At 37.3% G+C, this 12,125-nt stretch overlaps 1 protein-coding gene across 1 annotated transcript in view; it reads right to left on the bottom strand.

Annotated features, from left to right (window-relative positions):
- Positions 1 to 746: 746 nt before the first annotated feature.
- Positions 747 to 12,125, bottom strand: part of LOC128659981 (gastrula zinc finger protein XlCGF26.1-like) — a 193,887-nt gene continuing 182,508 nt past the window's right edge. Inside the window, exon 6 of the mRNA XM_053713576.1 lies at positions 747 to 3,018. Coding sequence (XP_053569551.1) covers positions 2,482 to 3,018 — 537 coding nt within the window. The 3' untranslated portion in view covers positions 747 to 2,481. The remainder of the gene's footprint in view (positions 3,019 to 12,125) is intronic.

Below are 12,125 nucleotides of genomic sequence, written 5' to 3'. Positions count from 1 at the left end.
ATAACAGTAGTGTAAAAATAAAAAAACAAATATTTTTTGACTGTGAAAGATCAGTCTGCTAGTGTAATCTAATTGAAGTTGCCTGCCTGCCAGCGTGTGTGCCAGGCCCACTTGCCAAGTTAGTGGCACCACCCATAACCCACGTTATTCCAAACAATTTAGGAATGTTAGGTGATTTAGGCCCTTTATGGCTTAAAACCAGACTCTGCATCAACTATGTAATTTTTTGTGGGAGTTTTGCCCCCTCCGGCATGCCAGAGTCCAGGTGTTAGTCCCCTTGAAACAACTTTTCCATCACTATTGTGGCCAGAAAGAGTCCCTGTGGGTTTTAAAATTTGCCTGCCCATTGAAGTAAATGGAGGTTCGCCCGGTTCGCCGGTTTGCGAACATTTGCGGAAGTTCGCGTTTGCCAACGCAAAATTTTCGGTTCGCGACATCACTATCTATTATCTGTCTATATTGGTCTGTTTATATGTAAAGCAACTATATACTAGTCTGTATCTATTTATATATCTGTCTATCTCTTTATGCCTATCTCTTTTCTATCCATATGTTTAAATGTCTGTGTCTACCAATGTGTATATAATAATATATATATGTCTATATATGTCTCTCTCTCTGTTTATGTATATACCTTTCTGTAAGTCTGTCTACCAAACTGTATATATCTTTCTCTCATATATCTTTGCTGTGTGTATTAAAATTAAACATTATAACACTCAAACCTTAAATGGCAGACCAAAAAATGGTAATATATAAATTTTATTAAAAGGGACATTCCGGTCAAAATTTAAATACACAGATGAATTAAATCTTTGGATAGAAACATTTGCAATAAACAAGCATTGGCAAAAATGTTTCTAGTAAAAGTTATCACTATTTTAGTGATAATATTTTTCTCTGCACGTGCATGTGAAGCATAACTAGATATTCTCAGTGTACCAGCATTTTAAACACTGCAGCTGCTCATAGCACCAGTGGGTCTTGTATCATATCAGAAATTAACAAATTGAGTCATTACCAGATGGTAAAAGCAACTTAGTGTTTAAAATGCTGGTGCATGGTGCATACTTAAATACACCTTTGAAACAACTATAACTTTTATTAGGAGCATTTCTTTCATGTAATTGGCAAGAGTCCATGAGCTAGTGACGTATGGGATATACAATCCTACCAGGAGGGGCAAAGTTTCCCAAACCTCAAAATGCCTATAAATACACCCCTCACCACACCCACAATTCAGTTTTACAAACTTTGCCTCCTATGGAGGTGGTGAAGTAAGCTTGTGCTAAGATTTCTACGTTGATATCCGCTTCTCAGCATTTTGAAGCCCGGTTCCTCTCAGAGTACAGTGAATGTCAGAGGGATGTGAAGGGAGTATCACCTATTGAATGCAATGGACTTGAATGCAAATAGACTTCTAGTCTATTTGTTATCTTTCCTGGTTCTAGGAAAGGTCAGAAGGCTTCTGCTGTTTCCTTGGCTTCGTGGTTAAAGCTTTTGATTCATCAAGCTTATTTGGATTCGGGTCAAGCCTCAGAGAATTACAGCTCATTCTACTAGATCAGACTCCACTTCATGGGCTTTTAAGAATGAAGCTTCAGTTGATCAGATATGCAAAGCAGCAACTTGGTCTCCTTTGCATACATTTACTAAATTCTACTGTTTTGATGTATTTGCTTCTTCAGAAGCAGTTTTTGGTAGAAAAGTTCTTCAGGTATCTGTTTCAGTTTGATTCTTTTGCTTATGTTTTAAGTTTTTCTTTTCATTTTTGAGAATAAACTTATATTTTGGGTTGTGGATTCATTTTTTTCAGCTGAAAATGGCTGTTTTTATTTTATCCCTCCCTCTCTAGTGACTCTTGCGTGGAGTTCCACTTCTTGGGTATTGCTATCCCATACGTCACTAGCTCATGGACTCTTGCAAATTACATGAAAGAAAACATAATTTATGTAAGAACTTACCTGATAAATTCATTTCTTTTATATTGGCAGAGTCCATGAGGCCCACCCTTTTTATGGTGGTTATGATTTTTTTGTATAAAGCACAATTATTTCCAAATTCCTTTGTTGATGCTTTTTACTCCTTTCTTTATCACCCCACTTCTTGGCTATTCATTAAACTGAATTGTGGGTGTGGCGAGGGGTGTATTTATAGGCATTATGAAGTTTGGGAAACTTTGCCCCTCCTGGTAGGATTTTATATCCCATACATCACTAGCTCATGGACTCTTGCCAATATGAAAGAAATTAATTTATCAGGTAAGTTCGTACATAAATTATGTTTTTTTCTAATACATGTATATTACAAAAATGCTTCTACTCAAAACTGAAATGCATACACATGGATTCCAAATTTGGCTGGAAGGTCCATTTAGGGTCGTGTGAAGCCACACCCCTAACCACATCCTCAATCACGCCCTTTTGCAAAGTGTCAGATAATCGGCTGTGCAAAAGATAGCAACCCTACTTTCTAAACATGTTAAAGGTTTCTTCCCTTGTGAATCTTTTCATGAGTTTTCAGATTACTCTGTTTTGTAAAACTTTTTCCACACTCTGTACATGTGAACGGCTTTTCTCCTGTGTGAATCCTTTCATGAGTTTTCAGATTATTCATTTGTGTAAAGCTTTTTCCACACTCTGTACATGTGAACGGCTTTTCTCCTGTGTGAATCCTTTCATGCTTTTTCAGATCACTCTTTTCTGTAAAACTTTTTCCACACTCTGTACATTTAAAAGGCTTTTCTCCCGTGTGACTCCTTTCATGAGTTTTCAGATTATTCATTTGTGTAAAGCTTTTTCCACACTCTGTACATGTGAAAAGCATTTCCCCTGTGTGAATCCATTCATGCTTTTTCAGATTTATCTTTTTTGTAAAACTTTTTCCACACTCTGTACATTTAAAAGGCTTTTCTCCTGTGTGACTCCTTTCATGAGTTTTCAGATTACTAATATCTGTAAAACTTTTTCCACACTCTGTACATGTGAAAGGCTTTTCCCCTGTGTGAATCCATTCATGCTTTTTCAGATTTATCTTTTTTGTAAAACTTTTTCCACACTCTGTACATTTAAAAGGCTTTTCTCCTGTGTGAATCATTTCATGAGTTTTCAGATTACCCTTTTGTGTAAAACTTTTTCCACACTCTGTACATGTGAAAGGCTTTTCTCCTGTGTGAATCTTTTTATGAGTTTTCAGATGATTCATTAGTGTAAAACATTTGTCGCATTCGGTACATGTGTGTGGTTTCTCAACTGTGTGAATTTTGTAGTGTTCTAGTAGATGAGACTGCCATCTAAAGCTTTTCTCACATTCTGTAGATTTGAATGGTTGCTCCTTTGTATGAATAATTTGGCTAGACTGTAGACTTTTCCCTAATTTAATATGTTTTGAAAACTCAGTAAATATGTGTGGTTTATCCTCGGGGATAATAATTTCACTAGATAAGGCATAAATCTTGTCTTCTTGTTTGATTACTAAATTACTCTCTGTACATAATAATTGCTGCACAGTTACTGCAAATTCACCATCTCCTTTCAATATCTGCTGTGATATCCCCAATGTTTGTGAGTAGTCATCAGTGTCTAAGACTTTTGGAGTCTGTGGTATCAAACTGAGGCTTCCTGTAGTGAAGGATGGAGATGAACTACTGATGTGCTTGTCTACATAAAAAGAAATGGAAGAAAAATAAGACTGTTTATTCTTTATAATATAATCCATGTCAATAAAAAAAAAAACATTTTTATACTCAAAAATGTCTTCCTTTTTTTATTTTTAAATTTATTTACCTGTAATCACAAATTAAAAAAGGATTACATAGAATGTAAACATTACTACATCATAGTAACCTAAATTACTGATGAAAACAAGTTATAGGGCTGCATTAAACAAGGTGCGTGTGGATAATGTTCTCAGTCAGGGAACAAGTGCGTCTGTATTCTGGGCAAGAGAGGTGGCATCCACTATCCTCATTTAACATTTCACAAGCAACTGCAAATTCAATTAATCATCACAGACTAATGATAAGTGTGAGATGTTTTGAGAGGGTGTGGTTGTTTGATTTATACAAACAGCCAAAAACGTTATTAGTTTAATAATAATAATAATAATAGTCACTGTAAAATTAAACACACAGATCAGTGGTGTTTCTGGTGTGGGAAAGAGTGTCTCTTACACACATAGGAACGAAGTAGGCATAAGTATAGTTATGGGTGTTCCATGAGCGAAGTCGGGGAAGGTGGAGTTGCTGGTGTTCTGAGTAATGAACCAGGTCTGGGGGTGAGGTTAGGTAGTTGGACATGATCTATCTAAAAGGACAGAGGGGGGGGGTAGTATTTTTGACCCTACTCCTCAGCCCAATAGAGGTTGCTCCTTCTTTATAACTGTCAGTGACACAAATGTTCTTAAAAGATGCATATATAAATATAATAGTTTAGTTTTTTTAATGAGTGATCTATTTTATTTTTAAAGTCAGCATAATATCTATTTTATTTACCTAACACATATGAGTTCATGCTGATAACAGGCTCCAATGTCTGTGCTCAGGAAGAAGGTTCCCTTACTCACTCCAGTTACATCAATACCTGATATCTCTCAGTGCTCTGGCCGTGTCTGTAAAAAGTATATTAAATGGTTTAGACAGATAATAAATTATGGTTCTGAATAACTGTACGTATGGCATAATTAAAGGCACATAACAGTTCATGTGATACAGATCAGCTGATTAGGTTATTACATATGTGATGTTGATTCAGCACAAGCAATTAGTACAGATATCTCTGTGGGTGTTATAATTGCCCTTTAAATATTAATCTTCCCAGATCTATACAACATAATGGTAGAAAATCTATTTAAGTGGGGCCATATCAAAACATTACAAATATATTATAATCTTTGTTTTATATCATTTATATGAAACAATATTTTCTCCTGAAAGAAATGTTAAAAATCATTTGTTTAAAATATGTTAATTTGGATGCTGCAGTATTGGTATTGTACTTCCTACTAATAACCACTGTCAGACATCTTGTCATGTGCTTCACCCCCAGTCCTTTAACTTCTATTGGTCAATACTGAGTTGTTTTAAATCACACTGCTAGGGTGTGTGGGAGAGATAGGCAGTAAAATGTTAATGTTAATTGTTTTCTTGGATAGAGTTAAGAAAGAAATTGTGTTTACATAGAGTGATAATATAATGAGATGTTATGTTGGCAAATTTAGTCCATTTAAAAAGGACCATAAAATATAGAATTACAAAATCACAGATGCATAATAAAAATACAATGAAATAGGGGGGACTTCAGGGCGGCGGCCATCTTAATGGTCGCACTGAGCTTCAGCTCCTTAAGTTATCTCATAAAATCACTAATATTGTGAAGCTAAAACTGGATATATATTATTCAAACTATTGGAGAAACTTGTCTGTGGATGGCCTGATTTGAAATTTAGGGTTTTGAATCTTGACGTTGCTTAATTGCCCTCAGTACCAAGCTATTTATTCTGAGGCCTTCCCCTATCACAGAAGCCTCAACACCGTCCCCATAACAAGCTGTGCCTGAGTGCACAGTCCTTCCTCTGAAACTAGCACTTTCCCTATTGCTGAGAGGACTACATAGTCGCAGCATACTAAGGCTAAAGTTTACGCTATCCCCTACGTGCTAACTGAAAATGTAAGAAGCTTTCTTTCTTAGGCAATTGCGAGTGATACTACAGGAGCATGCCCAGAGACTGGATGAAAGAATAGCGGCGATCTTTTACCCAGCTCTCCAAAAGCCGGATAGGGTAAGACCAACCGGCTTACAAGAGACCGACCACTTGGACTCCTACCCAACAGACACAGATACGGCAAGAGGTGACTACCCCACAGCAGGGAAAAGAGCTTCCTCTCTGGAAACTGGCAACCAGGATACTCTATATTTGGAGACAGTGGATATACCGATGCAGCTTAGCCCCAACAGCCTGGCCATCACAGCAAGGGAAGAATCTGCGCCTGAAACTGCCACATTCCAGCTTTAAATCAACAAACCAACAGATGGAGCAAACAGAAGCTGCGCAAGCATGGGAGAAAATCTTCCTCTGATGAAAGAAACTTGCAGTGGTTCTGCAGACATGGAAGGATCATCTCCCGCAGAAAGCTTGGAGCACACACTGTCAGCAACCCCTGAGATCACAGCTATTCTGTTGGATACACCAAACACAGAGGTATGGCTGCATTTCCTCATCACCCTTGGCCCAGCCACCAAATTGATTAGCAGAGACACTGCAAATTACCGGGTCTCCCGGCAACTGCCATCTATCTGTGAATACATGATGATGAGGAGTATACTCCGGGACACAGACAATCTCTCCCAACTGACCCAACCGCCTTACATCAAGTTCGAGTTTGCTGAACTGGCTCCCGAAGCCACCTCACTCCTAGGAAAAAACTCTCCCAATTATCCAGGTACTGAACTATTGCATTGAAATGGGGTGACAATTCCCCCCGCCCTAATTTAAAAAGCTTCCCTTCTATGCTGAGAGCAGTTTGGGAGGCAAAATAAAGAACATTAAGGATCTTAACCTAATAACTAAATTCTAATGTAAAGCCATGGCCAACAATATCTTTTTGTTATATTTGTGGTCTGGAGTAGGTCTTAACTTTATATTTGTTAAAAGTCTATGACTGGGTAATATATGATGTTCAGCGTACCCCTCTTAACATGGTGTTAGTGATGACCGCATGGTCTGACTGCAGTAATAACAGAGAGATCACCTGGGAGATTGTATGCCCTCATATTCCTAATTTTTTTCTGCTATAAATTACCAGATATATTAAACCCTCATAAGTTTATATCATGTATTTCACATGTTTATCATGTATGTTTGTTACTGAGATCTTTGAAGTCCAATGTACATAAAATATACACTGTTAATACGGTCCGGTTCTATTATGAGCGCATAACTTAGCAATATACCATTATCAGCTTCCCCTCTCGATATGGTATCAATGACGACCACTACGTCTGATCGAGACTCTCATGGAGAGACCACGTAGGGGGATACATGTGCTTAAATTGCTTCTTTTATCTCTCCAATCCCCTCAGTTTATCTGCATATAGTTTAAACTCCACCTTATATATAGCAGCCAGCAAGGTCCGTCTCAATATTAAAATAGTCAGAGGTCCAATTAAGCCATATATTAGATCATACCCACATCCCCCCAGCATCCCATTACTATATGATGTCATAATGTAGCCCACACTTGCTAGCTATGAGAAGTCTATATGTAGGCTATACATTGATGCAGATCTAAAAGTCATTGCTGTCTCATATACCCCCCTTCCTTATGTCTAGCTCTATTTACCAGTCCAAGAGGACTATTTTTTTTCTCATTGCACAGCTGTAAAAATCTCCTCTTATAATTACTTATTGACAGCACTTTCCACTAAACCTTTATGATACATTTAGCTATAGTGTGCCATGAGATATAAAACAAACTGTTAATAACAGACAGAATATAAAACAAAACACAATATTATCTGAGAATACACAAATAGATAAGGAAGGATAAGGTAAGAAGGGAGATAGGGAAGGATAATGTATAGGGGAGTATAGAGCACAGAGGCAGTAAATGACATAAGGTGCTATTAGACACAATGTATTGTCTGTACCTGATCACATATAACAGCCAATGACACTGGTATTGTGGTATTGTGTTTTTTTTTTCAGGCAAAAGAGCAGTTTTCTTTGGGGCATGCCCCCACAAAAGGCCCTTTTAAGGGCTGGTAAGGTAAAAGAGCTTTGAACTTTTTTTAATTTAGAATAGGGTAGGGAAATTTTTTTATTTTGGGGGGCTTTATTATTTTATTAGGGGGCTTAGAATAGGTGTAATTACCTTAAAAATCTTGTAATCTTTTTTTTATTTTTTGTAATTTAGTGTTTGTTTTTTTTGTACTTTAGTTTAGTTTATTTAATTGTATTTTTAGATAGATATTTGTAGTTTAATTTATTGATAGTGTAGGTGTATTTGTAACTTAGGTTAGGATTTATTTTACAGGTAATTGGGTAATTATTTTAACTAGGTAGCTATTAAATAGTTAATAACTATTTAATAGCTATTATACCTAACAATTTACCTGTAAAATAAATATAAACCCTAACATAGCTACAATGTAATTATTAATTATATTGTAGCTATCTTAGGGTTTATTTTATAGGTAAGTATTTAGATTTAAATAGGAATATTTTAGTTTATAATATAAATTAGATTTATTTAATAAGAATTTAGTTAGGGATGTTAGGGTTAGATAGAGTTAATATAGTTAATATAAATACTATAGTAACTATATTAACTATATTAACTCTAATATAATTAGGGTTAATATAGTTAATATATATATAATGTAATTAACTATAATATACTTAGCGTTAATATAGATAATATAGCTGGCGGCGTGGTAGGTAGATTAAATTAGGGGTTAATAATTTTAATATAGATGGCGGCGGTGTAAGGGGCTTACATTAGGGGTTAATACTATTAATATAGATGGCGGCGGTGTAGGGAGGGCAGGTTATAGGGCAAAAGAGCTGTTTACTTTGGGGCAAAGCCCCGCAAATGGCCCTTTTAAGGGCTGGTAATAGAGCTTATTACTTTAGGGGGTTTAGATTAGGGGTCAATAATATTAATATAGCTGGCGGCGGTATAGGGGGATTAGATTAGGGGTTAATAATTTTTATATAGGTGGCGGCGGTGTAAGGGGTCAGATTAGGGGATAGATAAGGTAGATGGTGGCGGTGTAAGGGGTTCACATTAGGGGATAGATAAGGTAGATGGTGGCGGTTTTAGGGGCTCACAGTAGGGGGTTAGTTTATGTAGTCCTGGAGCGGCGGTTTAGGGTTTAATAACTTTATTAGGGATTGCGGCGGGGGATCGCGGTTGACAGGTAGATAGACATTGCGCATGCGTTAGGTGTTAGGTTTATTTAGCAGCTAGTTTAGGGAGTTCCGGGGACGATTTATATAGGATCGGGCCCAAGATGTTATATGATCTAAAATGGAGGTTTATTCAACCTTGAATTTATAGCTCTAAAATGGATGCTCATTGCAATTTCAAGTGCATATGTCTAAACTCTTGTATAACAGATTATCAAGGCCACGTTCCTAAAACAAGTTAGACAAGTTTTGTTGATGTTAAAATGATGCTAAAAATACATATAAAAAGAAAACAATAGGGCGTGTCCGAACTGCGGCTATAGTCAGTCGCACTTTCCCTGAGCTTCTACTGAAAACTTAATACCCGCCGGTAAAAAAGATATTTTTGCAGCAAAGATTTGTCACCATCTGTATATAAGAGTAATCTTGCAAGGCAGTGTTTGAATTTTGGGGGAAATTGCGCTGTAATTCATGAAGTTGGAGCCTGGCATCGGATGCAAGAGGCCTAGAGCGGCGGCTCACATATAGGCAGCGCGACCCCCCTCGAGGAATCGAGGGTTTTTGCCTTAATTGGGACTCTGTCAATCTTGTCTGAACTGCACAATCTATTGCAGCACTATCCTAGCAAAAGGGTGCCCGAAGAAAAGAATATACCTTCGTTTATCTCTCATCCCCACGGGGAAAAAATGGCTGCCCCGCAGACAACAGACCTTCAAGCACGCTTTGACCATCTCATGGAACGACTAGAACGCTGCTTCCACATTATGCTTGCACGGGCTCCACGGGACTTTTTCATGCAGGCCCACGAAAAGCAGCAACAGCTCAATCAATCTTCCACCACCATCAACATAAACCTACAGCGAGCTCTATGTATACTATATCACAACTGAGGAACCACATGGCGGGAGTTACTAAAGAGGTTGGCTCGGAGTATACTGTTGCTGCCGAACACTCAACTAAGATGCTATATGTGACCACTACAAGCGATACCGTTTCTGCAACTGACCAGATGATCGCTGTAGCCTCAAAACTTTTGACTCTAGATGGGATCTCAATGAGGGCTGAGCCGGTGCGGGAGCATGGAGCAGATTCCTGTGTAGCACTATGCCTTAAGATGGTCTTCACACCAGAGAGCCTTACTACACCTAATAATACAGGGCTAAGGTCTAACCAGATGGACGCTGAAACGCCCCAACTCGAAAAATTGAAGGCGGCCAGTAGCCCCAAAACGTTTTCCATAAATCGACGCTACACACATGGCTTGAGTGTCCCAAAAAGGGATGTTGGGACGATTTCTTTTCCTGAGGACTGTGTGTTGGTAACTGGATCTGTAACTTAGTGTAAGATTTTATGTGGCGTTCATAGTTTATTGTGTGCGGGAGGAGGGATCCAAGTATTCTTAATCTGTTCTTATTATAGTTGTTTTTTTTTGTTATAGCGCACTTGTTTATATGTTTTACTCTTATTATGGTCTAGCGTTAGTGTTCAAATGCTATTTCACACAGTTAATTATATTGCCATGACAGAAAGGCTCCATTGAAGCTCATATTCATTGACTGCTTGGCCTGATTCCTGCAGCTTACGGCCGGAGCCGGGGAGGGGGTCATAGTCGTTTACAAAAGGCCTTGATTGACAAGATTCCAACTTAAACGACCAGTTTACCAAATGTGTTTATGTTGTGCTATGTACTCTATATTTCCCACGCTCATATCCTGAACAGTGTAATGCTTAATTGTTTTTTGTCTTTTTTTTCTATTATTGTACAGTGAGCACTGCTGATTCGCTAATGTCCTTATCTATACTTGCATGTTTTTCTGAGGGTTTTAGGAGGGGGGCCCCCGGGAGGCATTATCTTTTACATAATTCCAATAAGGACGTTTGGATTTAAAAGGTTGCACTGTCCACAGGTAATCGGAGTAATGGAGCTTTTGGCTATTTCTCTTCCCCGCATATTTAAGAAAACCCAGTGACATATAGACCATAGTAAATATCAGCCACCCCACGGCATTATAGTATACTTTAATTGTGGGGCAATATGTCTGAATATGCTCCATTAAGATTTGGATGATGCAAACCGCTTTCTTAGAAATATTAGAGGTGTGTTTGGATATTTATCATTATTACCATATAATACTTAGGACCTGCATTTAGTTTCAGTTGTGCCCTCTATTTATATATAACAAAGGAGTTCTCAGTTAGGGTTCATGCATCTTTTATGTCTTAATTTAGAGACAAGACAATCTTTACAGCATTGTTACCTTAGAGATGCATTATGTTTATTGTTTTCGTTGCTTATCCCTAAACCCCTACGAAGTATTGTCGCATTTTAAGATCCAAGAGTGATCTAAAAACGCTAAAGATAAGGGGAGAAAATGAGGAGAATTTTGCTAGGTGCATTTTATTTCTTTAAATATGCAATGTATATAAGTATTGATGACTGTAACTTGCAACCTATGTTTGTTATACATTTATTATTTACCCTCAATAAAAATTAAATAAACAAAATAAAAATAAAAAAAAAAGAAAACAATAAATGATGACGTCATCCAAATAAAAAACTATAAAAACACCTTGTTGTAAACATGAGGCAGGTGACTGACAGGATATTATAGAGCATCTCTAAAGATTAAGATTTGGTTGCAAAGAAGTCATTTCGAGTGGTATGTAACAATTGTCATTGAAAGCAAGTTTAACTGATAGTCTTTTAACTCTGTGTGTATATTGGATTTAAATGAATTTAATTTTATATTACTTCTGTAAGCTGATTTTTCTGTATAATAAAAATTTATTTTTAAACAATGTTATCTACTCAAATACCATTTCTTTTCATTGTACTCAGAAACTTTCGTTGTAAGAAATGAGACCTGTTTCACTGATATAATATTTAAAGGTCAGTGCTTGGAATTCATATTTCAATATAACTGTTCTTTAAGACCTTATAAGTGAATTAGGTGTGAACCACTACAGGGTATTAACCCTTAACTAGCACAGAGAGCAGTACAGTGCGTATTAACCCTTCACTAGCAGAGAGCAGCACAGTGCATATTAACAATTCACTAGCACAGAGAGCAGCACAGTGTGTATAAACCCTTCACTAGCACAGAGAGCAGCACCGTGTATATTAACCCTTTACTAGCACAGATCTGCACAGTGTGTATTAACCCTTCACTAGCACAGATAGCTGCACAGTGGGTATTAACCCTTCACTAGCACAGAGA

The sequence above is a fragment of the Bombina bombina genome, chromosome 5, assembly GCF_027579735.1.
Source record: "Bombina bombina isolate aBomBom1 chromosome 5, aBomBom1.pri, whole genome shotgun sequence".
Taxonomy (NCBI): domain Eukaryota; kingdom Metazoa; phylum Chordata; class Amphibia; order Anura; family Bombinatoridae; genus Bombina; species Bombina bombina.
Note: the sequence above shows the minus strand (reverse complement) of the source record. Positions and strands in the feature narration are given on the sequence as shown.